The 14,997-nt window shown below is 36.7% G+C and overlaps 1 protein-coding gene across 1 annotated transcript in view; it reads left to right on the forward strand.

Annotated features, from left to right (window-relative positions):
* YWHAQ (tyrosine 3-monooxygenase/tryptophan 5-monooxygenase activation protein theta) overlaps positions 1-9,003 on the forward strand; it is a 32,776-nt gene extending 23,773 nt beyond the window's left edge. Inside the window, exons 3-6 of the mRNA XM_006197101.4 lie at positions 2,908-3,031; positions 5,117-5,280; positions 5,956-6,051; positions 7,924-9,003. Coding sequence (XP_006197163.1) covers positions 2,908-3,031; positions 5,117-5,280; positions 5,956-6,051; positions 7,924-7,983 — 444 coding nt within the window. The 3' untranslated portion in view covers positions 7,984-9,003. The remainder of the gene's footprint in view (positions 1-2,907; positions 3,032-5,116; positions 5,281-5,955; positions 6,052-7,923) is intronic.
* The last annotated feature ends 5,994 nt before the right edge of the window (positions 9,004-14,997 follow it).

A 14,997-nucleotide genomic window follows, 5' to 3' on the forward strand; every position in this document is an offset into this window, starting at 1 on the left:
TCAAATAAAATACTCAGTGCTGGAGGGAGCCCCAGTCTTAGCTCTCCTGTCCTCCCAAGATTATAAAATTTGCTAGTTGAAGAGTTACAATGGGCATTTCCTGCTTAATTGACAAGAATAATGTGCAGGAGAAATTAGTGGAAGAACTTGTAACTACATAAATGTTAAAAATTGATTCTCTTCCTCTCTCCTGACTTCTTACCAATGACCTTACCTGGAAGAATTTTCTTACTCAAGGGAGCCATTTATCATTTTGTTTTTTTTCTCTCTGATCTGTATTGAGTCTTTTTTATAATGAAAAAAATGTTTTTTACAAAAAAAATTGTACACCTAGGCTATATACCTTAAGTATTGTAGCCTTTATTCTTTCTGGTATTAAAAATTAATAACTGATACCTGATAACAGCCATGATCATTTTGGTAAGACATGTTAGCAGAATCCATTGTCTTTTCATTGGGCTAAAATATACATGGCTACTACTGATAACATGTGGAAAGACAGAGTTATTCTGTACCTGTTGTTTCCTTCACAGAGAGCTAGTGGCATCTGACAAAGAACCATGATACCTGGCTGAAACTCCAGGATGGAAGTATTGCACAAGTCACTTTATAAAAGCCAACACTGTAAATCGTACGTAATGGCTATATGAAACTAGTAATCAAAGTTAATAATTTTAGAAGGGAAAAGTTTACAGTTAGCGTATAAGCAGCTGTGTAGTCCCTGACACGGAAGCTGTTGAGCAGCCTTCCCGATCCTTGGAAGGCTAGCGTGCCGGTCAGGCAGTCCTCGCGAGCCGCCCACAGCCGGCTCAGGTGACTTAGGAGGGATTAGAGCTAGAATCGCTTTTCTCTCCTCACCCCACGTCCTCATTCTAAGTCACACTTTTCTCTGCCTCTGCTCCCACATTTCTGCCACCTTTAATCCTAAAGTACTAGATCTTGAATATTCCAAGTAGCTTTTTTGTGTGTCACTGTAAATACCATCTTCACCAGAGCTGGCACCATTTTGGAGATTCTCTGGAATTTCATCTTAACTGACTGACTCACTTGGGAGAAAAAGAAAAGTGAGGGACACTTCATTTTACATTATAGTTCCTTAGTTTGGATACAAGCAGAGGTAGTGGGTCCCACAGTATAAACACTGTGTTTGCATTATTTGATACTGCTTCTCAGAATGTATTCTTGTTTAATTTTTTTTTTTAAATAGAGATGACAGAGTCAGTTTGAGATTTAAAAGGTAGTGAACTTTTTTTCTGATTCTCTCATCATTGCTCCCTTTCCTCCGGAAACCTCCCAAATTTCAGGTGTTCAGTAAAAATAGTTTTTAAGTTGAAAGTCATCCATGATATTTAAAAATAGTATTAGAGAAAAAGGTTAAAGTAGTATGATTTTGTAAGATTCGGGGAAAGAATTTTTCTCAGGTTCATTTTAATAAATGACTACTAAAATTGTATTGGTGATATTGAGCAGAAGAAATTCTTAGAACGTGATCCTTTGATTCTTTTCACACTTAAGAGTGTGGTGGTACAGAAGCAGCGTTTGTATCCAGTTGTCTTTAGTGTTGGGATGTGGCCCATCTATTGCTTCGTTCTTAGCGCAGCAACTTCGCAGATTTAAGCCACACTTCTAATACTTGCCACCTGTATAATGTGTAAATTTCTGGGGCTTCGTTAGGTAATATTACTGACATACTAAGTTTAACTTCCCCTGAGCTTCAGACCCTTTTAAAATACATATTTTTTAACCTAAACATATTTTTCATTAAATTTAAGATTTAAAATGTTTTTGTTTATTTCCTTTAAAGTAATATGTGTATAATCATTGCATTTTGCTTAGTCTATTTTTATTCAGATAAATAGGAAAGTTCTTGAGTTAAAACTATATTTTCTAAACTATCCTTAACTTTTTCAGTATCATTTATTGATTTTATTATCTAAATAAACCTATGCGGTGTAGGTGTTCTATGTTTCTATGAGAATTTTATTCTACTCCATAATTTTTATTATGAAAGGATTTTTAAATTACTTAGCATCAAGTAAAATTGATAGTCCAACAGGATATCTGTTATATTTGTCTTTCGTGACATTTTAATTCTCTTGGGCACACCTTGTACAAATACCTCAGTTTAAGAGGTATAGCTTATTGGTTCAAGGAGACATTTCTTTGTATGAAATGAAGGATAAAAGACATATTTAAATACTAACCCAATTTAAAAAAAATAACATTCAGTAGAGCGCTTGCTCTCAATCCTTAACTCAGCCTTGTTTTCGATGGGCACTGGTCTGCAGAGGACATTGAATAGCCCTACTCTGGACTATGATGACTTGTACTGTGATTATACTATTCTTCATACTTGATGTCTTAAACATTTTGTTACCCCTCCCTAAAATGATTATACATCCTCATTTTCTAACTGCTGCATTCCTTCTATTAATTCTTGACAGATAGCCCTTTCCCAGGGGAACCTATCTTAACCAGTGGCCATCTCCAGCAGAGCCAGACATTCCCTCCCTGTACTTCCATAGCCCCTTATTCACTTATATCTTAATGTCTTGTGTACTGTTAATGGTATACTTACCTCTTTTCTTACTAGACTGTGAGCTCTCTGAGGGCAAGGACCTTTATATCTTTATATCCCCTCTGATCAAATACAGTGCCTGGCACCTAGCAAGTATCAGGAAATGCTTGCCTGAATGGATGAATGGGTGAACATCTTTCTAATTAGTGTTTGATGTAATCTAGCTTTACCATTAGAAACTATGACTTGATTTGAGCCAAAGCATTCAACTAATGGCAACCACCTGATCTTGCGCTCTGGCCCATGCTTCTGGTCCAGGGTGGTATGGTGTGGACTTACTGTGGTGGTTATTTTTATTAGTGTGTAATGTTTTATCTTATTTCTTTCAGGAATTGTTGGATAAGTATTTAATAGCCAATGCAACTAATCCAGAGAGTAAGGTCTTCTATCTGAAAATGAAGGGAGATTACTTCCGGTACCTTGCTGAAGTTGCTTGTGGTGATGATCGGAAACGTAAGTGTACTGGTTTATGGGTAAAGCTAAAATACAAAAAGAAGGAAGGATCGGTTCATAATGTTACCTTATGTCCTCAAAAATGAATCAGTCATGAATTTATATTATATGCCCTTTTTGAAAAGTTAAAACTCATGAACTCTCTGATTATAACCTGTTAAGATATTATTAAAAACAGGCTTAATCTTTTAGACTTTAGAATTTTGTTCACCATATTTTTAGCCCCAGAGTTCTTCACACATGCTTTATGTGATCTGTTATGTCACATGGTTTTGACTGTCTTGTATCTTGAAACTTAACATAACTGGAAATTATACATAGACTGTAGAAACAGGATGTTTTTCTGCTTGACATAATTTATTAACTGCTACCTGTTTTGAAGGATCATAATAACATTGACTACTAATTACATATAACCAGATGTCTGAGGAGGAGAGGTGAGATGACAGTATTATTGCTGGCATATAATTTGTCATAGAAGACACAAATATGGGGAAAAGAGTAGCTGAATTGCCTAACTTGATTGTAAAAAAGTCTAAGTAAATTTATTAGCAGTAAACCCGGTCTCTTGAAGTATTGGTAGCTGAGTATACTATGGTTTTTTTATTATTATTATTTTATGTATGTGCCTGCTACTAAATTTATTAAACATGTTCTAGGTAGAAGTATCGCCTAACTCATTTTTTAAAAATAAGTTTATTATTTTCTTAATTTTACCCCATCCAAAAGGACATACCTCCACAGTTAGTTACTGTGGTCTCCTGCTCCACAAAGTGTTACTAAAGAGAGACAGTTTTACCACCCCAAAATCACTATAATTGAAGACATTAAGAAAAAACTTTTGTACCTTGTTACAATAAAATCTGTATACTAAACTTACTGTGTTATTAATGTATAATTTCTGTTGCTAAAGATAAGCAAAATTAAACATGACTATTACTTGCATAGAACTGAACATTTAAATGGCATCAAGTCAAAGGAGGTGTATGTTTGGGAGATAGGAGCAGAGCCTCAGCTTTAACCTGATCTAACCCTTTCTGGCTCCTTGGTAGTTTTTAGTCCTCTACCTAGAGTACTCCAGTAGTCTGGGATTTGTAAATAGTGTGTATTTACAGCCTAGAAGCTGAGACACTGTACTGCGCTCCTTGTGGTTCTTCCTGATGACCAGACAGCAAGAGCTCCCTAGTATGTGAGGGCTGTACTAGCTGTGTTTAGATCAGTGCATGTGCCATTTCAGAGGAAGGAAAATGCACATATTTAGCCTATAAAAGGGTAACTTAATTTCTGTTAGGACAATCTTTATAAAGCTGTCATGGGTCCAATGGACTCTTTCAGAAAACCAACCCTTTTCAAAACATGATATAATCAGATTAGTGTTGGTAATACTTCCTGAACATTTTTTTTCTAGGAAGGTGACATTTTTATTGGGAGTAATCAAACTCTGGTCAGAGCAGATTTTGATCTATTTATTGGCACGTTTATATTTCCTTTCACATAAACATCTTGATACCTGAGAATCAATATTGCGTCTACAGATAAATCACAAAAATAGAGATTTTGGTGGTAATTTTTGTAAAATATTTCCATTATTGTGGAATATTACAGCTAATTTTTTCCAGCTTTTTTGAGATATTATTGATATATATTAAAGTATTTTTAATTGCTGCATTTTCAGGTGATAAAATTAAAAGGCATGAAAGAGGAAAATGTTTTAGCCGCAGAGATGGAAAAATAATAATATTCTATCATGTTTTTTTATTAAGGTGCTAATAAGCAAGTTTTTTAATACCTGGTACAAGATAATGTTTTTGGTTTGCTACTATGATGTGGTGTTTTTGTTTTTGTTTTTTTTCTTTCGGCAAGGAGGGGTCCAGTTTATTTATTTATTTAAATAGAGGTTTGTGCATGCTAAGTACACACTCTGCCACTGAGCTGTACCCTCCCCTCTGCTGCTGTGGTTTTAAAAGAAGGCCACGGAGAAAAATCTTCCTGCTGAGCTAGTAGCATATGTTAAAGACATTACTGTATACTAGATGGATGTTTTCATTATTATGGTTTTTTTATTTCATTTTTTTCTCTTTACAGAAACGATAGATAATTCCCAAGGAGCTTACCAAGAAGCTTTTGATATAAGCAAGAAAGAGATGCAACCTACACACCCAATCCGCCTGGGGCTGGCTCTTAACTTTTCTGTATTTTACTATGAGATCCTTAATAACCCAGAACTTGCCTGCACGCTGGCTAAAACGGTAAGATGTGTGTCCCAAAATACCCTCTTTAGGTAATTTGAGCTAGCAGGTGTGTTAATTAGTAGACATTTTACTCGGATATCCAGGGATGATTTTGACTACATTTATTTTGGTATCTTCTCCTTTTCCTTACCATTGCAACTACCTCCCACACTCTCAAGACCTTACTCTCCCAACTATAGTTATAAATAGAATGTCTATCTAAAGAGCATATTGGTCATAGTAAGTCTATCTAAAGAGCATATTGGTCATAGTAATCAAGAAAGCCTGGAAGACGTGTGAAGGACTGGAAGGTAATGCTACCAGGTTTGGTCACTAGAATCTCTGTGCTCATCACAGTGTTTCAGAATCGGAGTGTTCAGAGGGGATTTTGCAAATACTAATTCTTATTTGTAAGAAACATCTTAGGTATAGGTACTGGGCTGCATGTGTCCTGTGAAAGAACTAAGAAATACTTATTTACTGATTACGTACGTAGAGGTTTGTAAGTTTCAATTCCTACCCAAAAGTTCTTAAACTGAGAATCTGAGGGAATGATTTCAATGACTTGTTTTTAATGGAGAATAGAACGTAAAGTGGATGCTCATCTGCTTTATAAAAATGATTTGTGATTGTAGAGTAACTAGTTTATGTTGATGTAAATGTTTACTTACCATGAATATTAATATTTGTCAGGCTTTTGATGAGGCCATTGCAGAACTTGATACACTGAATGAAGACTCATACAAAGACAGCACCCTCATCATGCAGTTGCTTAGAGACAACCTAACAGTGAGTTTTTCATTCTATTAATTTTCTTTCTTTTTCAGGGACAAAAGTATTTATATTTTATTCGGGCTTCCTATCTTCTGGGGGCAGTTATATTAGAGCTACACTTGCTCTTAGAAAATGAATATGTAGATACCTAAAAATATTAGATAGTTGTTAGTATTTTGTATAGGACAACTCTTCTTTTCTAGGCAGATTTTCAAGTTGAATGGGCATTTTATCAGACCTTACGAAAGTACTAAGATTGTAGGAACTTGTAATATTAACCATCATTGACTATTTCACTTGGAATGAAGATATTGATAAATAACCTTAATATAGAGAATTTACCTTTTTTTTAAGTTTATTTTTTCTTTTTTCTCACTACCTCTTGTGTAGGCAAACAATGGAGGAAAAAGTAATGGAGAAAAAAGATACTGGTTGAGCTTTACTTAGCTTCTTTTGTAGGTTCAAGTAAACTTGATATGTCAAAATCTTAGGCAAAATGTAGAAGAAAGAAATACACCCTTTAATATAAATGTAGTTTCCCTGGCTCCGCCAGTTTGACACTTTATCTTTTGTTGGATTAAAAAAAAATTCAGAGATGGAGGGTATAGCTCAGTGGTAGAGCATGTGCTTGGCATGCACAAGGGCCAGGGTTCTATCCCCAGTGCCTCCATTGGTGGGAGGGGTGGGCAGGAAACGCTAAAGAAAAATTTTTTTTAATATTAGCACCATATCTGTTCAACTTTGCTGAACAGGGAAGGCAAATGAATGCACTTCATTCCCAGCCATTAGAAATCCCTAGTTGTGAGGTAACAGTAGAAAAATGGTCAGCATAAACAGCTTTTATGGAAGAAAAACAAACTGAGCGGTTACACCTCTTCCGGGATATGCTGTGGAACTATCTTTTCTGAAGGGGAGGTAATTAGGTTTCTTCACTGATTTCTGCTCAGAGGAGGTACCGGGGACCGAACCTGGGGTCCTTTCCCGTGCTTGCTGAGCATGTGCTCTACCACTTGAGCTATATACCTTTGCCCCTGTGGAGCTATCTTAACCAGTTTTGTTTTGTTTTCTCTCTTAAGGGGACAGTTCTTCAGGGATATGTTTTGTTTGTTTGTTTTTATTTTAGTATCTTAAAGATTAAGTAAGATTTTAGCTTTTCCAAAATTGCCAGTTGTGGTTGGTCTAATAGAAATCCATTTTGTGACCTGTTATATATAGTCAATAGATGTTGACTCTTCCCTTCTGCACTTCACTGTTTCATCCTAAAATCAGAGAGATCCTTGGAGATCAGTTTTAATTGTTTTATAGCATCCTACCTAATTCAAGAACCCTTTCTACGTACCTTCATGCACACGTGCTACTTCCTCCCCTATAATTTAACATCATCTGCTCCTATTTAACTCTTTACCGTGTACAAAGTAAGCCTGCTTCTTTTTCTGTATGATAGCCCTTCACATACTTGGAAACGGTTACTATGACCATGGTCCCTCCTCCCACCCCAATTTTTTTAGCCTTATTAATCTCATAAATTATATTTCAGTGATGCTTTTTAAGAAGAGCTTTGGGCTGTTGGGAACGGAGAGAGCATTAAATTCTAAGGATGAATGTTTTTGTCTGAGATAATACTTTTAAAATAAAGAGTAAGTTTTAAAAACGTACCCAGATAGTGTGTGTCTGTCATTTTGTAAATGCACAGTGAGAGGTCTACAAGGGTACACTTTGGGAGAAGTTGAGGGTATTTGGGGTTTTGAGAAATGTAATTTCTAGTCTTAATTATAATCTCTATTGTTTGAATAATTTATTGCTCAGAATTACATTTTGATATAATAATAGGACTTGAAATAACTGTCTAATCTAGAAAGAGTAACTTAATACTTTTTTTCCTCCTAGTTATGGACATCAGACAGTGCAGGAGAAGAATGTGATGCGGCAGAAGGGGCAGAAAACTGAGTGCGTACAGGGTGTCCTCCTTCCCCTCGAGAAGCCTTTTACTCATCTCCATTCCTTACTCCATTTGGATTTCCTATAGCAAAGAAGCCCATTCATGTGTATGGAATCAACTGTTTATAGTCTTTTCACACTGCAGCTTTGGGAAAACTCCATTCCTTGATTTGTGTTTGTCTTGGCTTTCCTGGTGTGCAGTTACTGCTGTAGAAAAGTATTAATAGCTTCATTTCATATAAACATAAGTAACTTCCAAACACTTATGTAGAGGACTAAAAATGTATCTGGTATTTAAGTAATCTGAACCAGTTCTGCAAGTGACTGTGTTTTGTATTACTGTGAAGATATGAAAATGTAGTTAATTACAATTTAAAGAGTGTTCTACATCTTGATTTCTACATTCCCTCCCTTACTCTTCTTTGGGGATTTCCTTTCAATAAGCAACTATTCCATGCTCTTAATGTATTCCTTTTTGGTAGGAATCCAGAAGTATTAGATTGAATGGAAAAGCATTTGACATTTCTGGGCTGAGGGTCACAAATTAAAATGCCTCCTGTATCATACATGATGGAGGTCCTGTGTATCTGTGACAACAGGGAGTTTCCTTAATCACTCTTCATTTGCTGCTGTTTAAGTTGACAACTTCCCTTCCCAATAAAAATTCACTTACACCTTCTGCCTTTGTAGTTCTGGTATTCACTTTACTGTGTAATAGAAGTAGCATGTTGCTGCCAGAATACAAGCATTGCTTTTGGCAAATTAAAGTGCATGTCATTTCTTAATACACTAGAAAGGGGAAATAAATTAAAGTACACAAGTCCAAGTCTAAAACGTTAGTACTTTTCCATGCAGATTTGTGCACATGGGAGAGGGTGTCCAGTTTTGTCTAGTGATTGTTATTTAGAGAGTTGGACCACTATTGTATGTTGCTAATCATTGACTGTAGTCCCAAAAAAAGCCTTGTGAAAATGTTATGCCCTATGTAACAGCAGAGTAACATAAAATAAAATTACATTTTATAAACCATTTACTATGGCTTTGTAACCATTGCATACTCATTTTAAGAAACAGGCGAATTTTACTACTTTCTGAAATTTATTGCTACTTCCCTTTTATCTCATGTAAAATAGAGCAGTGGTGCCCATTTTCCTGCATTGTGATACACCTGTCTAGGGATGCCTGGACATGTATAAAATTGGACTGTGTTTCTTACGAGTTAGTGTTTGACCAAGTAGATCAGTTTTGTGGACCATCTCTTCTCCAGAGGTAAATGATACTAGTTACCTGTTACATGGAATAAAGTAGACTTTTTAAAACTAGGAAAGTTAAAATTACGTGATTGTGAGTGCTTTGGCATTAGAATTACACTTCTATGTATATTCAGATAGAATGTCAGAGTTCAAGATACCTTGTTTAGTTTTCAAATAATTCTCTTTGTCAACAGTTGTGTCATTGATGAGTTTCAAATAATTTTGGTTTCATAATACCACAATGGCTATTACACTAGCCTGTCTTAAGTATTAACCTGAGAATTTATTTTGAAGTAGAAAATCTGAAAAGTTAATCTGTGTAGGATTATCCTTTTTCTCCTAAAATGTGACCGTGAAATAAGGTTTCATTTGCACTTGGTTTTTCTTAGAGAAAATGAAAAGACAGAGAACTTAAAGGGGCTTGGGGAAATACCCATTTAAACAAGGTTAATAGGACTTTGGTCCCCAAAAATCTAAATCAGTGAGATAACTGCTTTTTAGGTAAAAATTTCAGTAAACATAGGAAGAACATTGTGAATTAGGAGGAAAAAAATCACATCTTAGCAATAAAGTTTTTAGTACTGAGTCACTACACCACTTGGTGAGTTAGCAAAGTAGCCTTCTTAAAGAGCAGATTTGTCCCAAATCATCTCCTTGCTTTAGGAGAAGTCAGCATCTTTAAAAACGGGCCCAGCCTGTGGTGTCGCCTTTTGACCATCTGATTGGGGGCGGGGGTGGGGGGGCTCCTTGCACTAGATGTGAGGATATTTATGGAACACCGCTAAGAGCTCAGTAGGAGAGGACATCTTTCCTCAGGGGGAAGGGGTGAGTAAATAAAATTTCAGGGTGAAGAGAGGGTTTAAAGCCAGGTTTGAGCTTTCTAATTTTTATAATTACTTTCCAAGATAGTTCAGAAATTCTAAATTTTATACCTATTTTGTACTTAGAACTTTTTAATTGGCAGTTTTCCCTCTAAAATGTCATTTAGGCTTTAATAACTTAATTTGGGGGAGGGGTTGTCTTCTAACACTGATTATCCGAAATAGAAATATTAGGGATTTCTCTTCCAACATAAAGTACATTCAGCTATGGTTATTTGATCTTAGATTGGGAAAGTGCAGTACATTTTTTGGACGGGATTGGTAGAATACACTCATGTCTATAAATATTTATCAGTAGAGACTTGTTATTTAAAACTCAAGAAAAACACTAGGATGCCCATATAAAGTATAAAAATTCAAATAGAAGAGTAAAATATTTCGAGAAGATCATGAATTCTAGTCACTGATATTTAAATGGACAGAATTTTATTTTTAATGGAATTGAGCCAAACATTCAACAATATTTGAGGGCCTATGTTAGGCACAAACATGTGACAGTTTTTGTTAAATTATAAGACTGATTTTATTTGGACTGATTATAAATAACTGTCATTTGATACATTCTAAAACAACTTCATTCTTTGTGACTGGGAGGACTTTAAACTGATTAAGGCAATTACGTTTTATTCTGCCATTTATCTATCATCCTTCCTCTTACAAATTGTGTATGATCAACTTTGCAAGAGGAGAGTTACCATGTATGTATATCATATATATCATGTCTGAATTTTGAGGACAGTACAGCTGAGTACCAGGATAAACCGCCTGCCAGAATAATGTTTTTTGATCCATTCATCTGATGCTTAAGGAACCTGTAGTACTTGACGTGAATCAGACCATCATGAAATCCAGTTTGCAGCACACTTGCTGTTGACTGCTTAGTCATGTTTCATTTACAGTTGCCTTCAGACTTTATGCTTTAAAGGGAGTAGGTAATAATACCCTGGGGAAAAGCTGGCGACTCAGCCATCTTCAGTTATAAAACACCTTGAGCGTGTCCATAAATGGTCTGGCCCTTGTGTTTTAGTTACAGGGAACCAGCATTGACTGAATTCATGCTGGTGCCCGGTCATGTGCACACACATTCATATTTGATCTTCCCAACTGCCCTGCTGAGCATGTTTCCTCTTGACTGATAGGACATCTGATTAGAAAAAAAATGAAGTTATTTGTCCGAAATGTGTTAAGTGGCAGACCTATAGTTTGAAATCAGCTGCCATACCAAATTCATTTCTGTGCCACTACTGCCAGCTGCGGGTGGGTGCTTCAGCTTCTTTACTATGGCAGATAAGTAGAATTATTTATCTTCTATTTTTCTATCATATTTGGAGGGTCGGTTTGTTTACTCTTCCTAGACTTAACCTCTTAATCTGTCAGTTTTTCCCTTGAGGAAAACCTCAAAAGCAGTTCAAGGAATATTAGGACATGCTGGACTTAACGCATGGTTATGGAAGTAAGTCCAAAAACATCAACTGACATTTCCCTCAGGCTCATGTTTGGCCTGAAACTAGAAAAACTAGACTGGAAAACTAGATGAAAACTCCAAATTCTCAGTAATTCTCTACTGGCTAAATTGAAAAGCATTTTCAATGAAAATTATTTCTTCTTGCCTCAGATTTAGAAAATGAAGGCTTTAATTTATACTTCTCTAGTAGTTTTGTAAGAAGGTGTAAGCTCTCTACTAATTTTCAGAAGTAAGGACCGAATTTTCATGATCAAGCGTTTGTCAGCTTTACGGTTCAAATACATTCTTCATTTTGTGTGCTTCACTCTGAAGGCCCTTGTGTCGTCAATATTAATCATACGTTCAATGCTTCAACGTGGTGGAAAGACCACTGGCCAGGGTCCTAGCCCAAGTGTCCCTCTGGTATCTACACGCGATCTTGGGCCAGCACACTGGGGGCCTGACTTACCCGTCTTCACAGGTCCTGTTTGTAAGCATTTTCACAAATACAACTCACTTTCATAAAATTTTTGAGGTAAAATTTTCTCCTGATTTGTAAGTGAGGAAGCTAATGACATGTCCTAGGACTTGGGTCTCATAGCTAAGTAAGTAGTCGTGCCAGGATTCAAACCTGGGTTTTCTACTTTTAAGTTGGTATTCTGCTATTATGCTATGTTGCCCTTTTTTTGAGATTAAAGCAGTGACATTAGAGCAGTGCTTTTTTTTAAATTGAAGTATAGTCAGTTTACAATGTTAATTTCTGGTGTACAATATAGTGATTCATTTCTGCACATACATATATTCCTTGTCATATGCTTTTTCATTATAGGCCATTACAAGATACTGCGTATAGTTCCGTGTGCTATACAGTAGGACTTTGTTTATTTTATATATATAATAGTTAGTATCTGCAAATCCTGAACTCCCAGTTTATCCCTCCCCACACCTATTCCCCCCAGTAACCGTAAGTTTAAGTTTGTTTTCTATGTCTGTGAGTCTGTTTCTATTTTGTAAATAAGTTTATTTGTGTCTTTTTTTTTTTTTTTAAGATTCTACATATAAGTGATGCAATATTTTTCTTTCTGGCTTGCTTCACTTAGTATGATGAGCTCCAGGTCTATCCGTATTGCTGAAAATGACATTGTTTTATTTTTTATGGCTGAGTAGTATTCCATTGTGTGTGTGTGTGTGTGTGTGTGTGTGTGTCTGTGTCTGTGTGTGTGTGTGTGTCTGTGTGTGTGTCTGTGTCTGTGTGTATGTACCACAAGTTCTTTATCCAGTCATCCATCAGTGGACATCTAGGTTGCTTCCATGTCTTGGCTATTGTAAATAGGGCTGCTATGAACATTGAGGTGCAAATCTTTTCAAATTAGAGTTTCCTCCTGACATATGCCCAGGAGTGGGATTGCTGGATCATAGATTGTCTATTTTCAGTTTTTTTAAGGAATCTCCATGGATCAGTGCTTTTTTAAACTTTAGCTCATGACCAACTAGTGGATAGTGGAAACCTAATGGGTCACAGCCAGTCCGTGTTTTTTAAATAGAAATATATGGCATGTTAATAAAGGTAATAGTTCGTGAAATCATTTTCAGTTTATGTGAATAGTGGGTTGTGATGTAAAATTGATTTCAGTTGGGTTTGAAAGCACGAAGTTTTCTTTGCAATTCATGTCCTAGGCCTGCAAGTTGTTCACGATTTTACTGTTGTGAATTGTATCAGTTTTTAATGACATTGTTGGTGACATTTTGGGTCCCTTCCACTTACAGCATTGTGACAATGGCAACATTTTCTACTTTAGAATGTGCTGAGCAGTGAGTCCCTTGATGCCTTTAGAAGAAAGGGAAGCTCCCCCTTCTGAGAGTGCGACTTTAATTGCGCATTGCTGGAAGGATTTTGTTAAGATTAATTCTTTTATCTTTGCTTTGTCTTTAGACCCATTTCTGCAACATATCACAGCCTTGGCCTAAGAGTATCAAGAAAGTACTTAAACCCCAGAAGCATGATGGAGTTAGGATTTACTCAGCTAGCGAAGAGGCTTATTAAGGGCTTTCATGGGATATGAATTACTAAGTGGGTTTGAAATTGGGTTGAGCCCTGAGTTTAAGTCAGTACAATAGGTCTTACTACTCTAGGCTCCTAAATTCTTTATTTGAGCTGAAATACAGCTCTCTGAGGACTATCTGAGGTTCTTACCGAAATGTTTATTAAGAGTTGTTTAATTACTGTAATTTGAACTAAAGATTTAGGAATTTCCTTGCTAATTCAGATAAATGAGATTATCCAGTGTGAACTCACTTGTTTGACATGCTGGGCCGTGGAGAGCTGACTTAGTTCTCTGTCTCACTTGGGCATTTGCTTTGCTCTTGGTTGTGATACGTGCTACTGAGGACCACATCCCTGTCACCTGGGCTATTCAACAATGCCCTTTTGTGGTCATTATCAGCAGAAATTTGTCTATATATACAAAAATCAAGTTTTTCTCCTGTGACAGCTTACAATTTGTTTCCTAGATGACATTGCTGAGAATAAGAAAAGGTTTGTTTAAGGCCGACTAAAATTTAACTTGGAGTGCAGCCTGGTTTTCTTAACACTACAGAAATGTAGGGGAGTTAAGCCCACATAATGAGGCTCAGGTTTGCCTCATTTCTGAGGACGTGTGTATGTCTGCATTTATTGCAGAAACCCCTGCCACTCGCTCATCCTGTGAGCTCCATTTCACGTTCTCTGACACGGATAACTCGGGCCCCTGAAGGAGACCAGACTACTTGTCTCTCATTTTCTGCTGATGTTACCAGGTTTCTTAACCCATCTGGAGTTAGTACTGAGCACTCCTTCTTCATCCTAGACCTGTGGGTCTTTACACAAGGCCCTGCGTTGTGGCCTTTCTCCGTAACAGGTGGTGTTCTTTCACTCATTCTGGAACTTAGAACCTTGGAGGGGTCCCTGCAAAGATTTCTGAAGGCTACTGTGTCCTGAGATTGCTGGCAGCACCACCACTTGGGAGCTAGGAATGAAATGGGACAAGATTGTTAACTCTCCAGAGCTAGACCTGGCTCTTCCCACAACTGCCTAACCTGAGAGACGATGTGACCTGGTGGAAAGGGATCCAGCTTCCGTGTTCTTTCATTCATCACTTCGCTGTTAACATGAGTATCTGTCATGAGCCACGAACTGTGCTGGATACTGGAACTTGCAACTTTGCCACTTTATAGTTTTCTTATTTTAAAAGGTGGACACCTGTCTTGCCTGTGAGCCAATGGGTGAAGGGATTGCCAAGTGTAAATGTTTGTGGAATATATGTATGTGGACTGCTCAGGTGGGAAAAGAGTAGAAGGATCGTCTAATTTTGGAACTGGAAAATTCTATAGAGTGAAACCAGTCTTGTGGATAAGAAAAGTGACCACACTTTGAGCAGATCTATTGCCCTAGATTTTCCAGGACATA

This window comes from Vicugna pacos, chromosome 15 (genome assembly GCF_048564905.1).
Source record: "Vicugna pacos chromosome 15, VicPac4, whole genome shotgun sequence".
In the NCBI taxonomy this organism is placed as follows: domain Eukaryota; kingdom Metazoa; phylum Chordata; class Mammalia; order Artiodactyla; family Camelidae; genus Vicugna; species Vicugna pacos.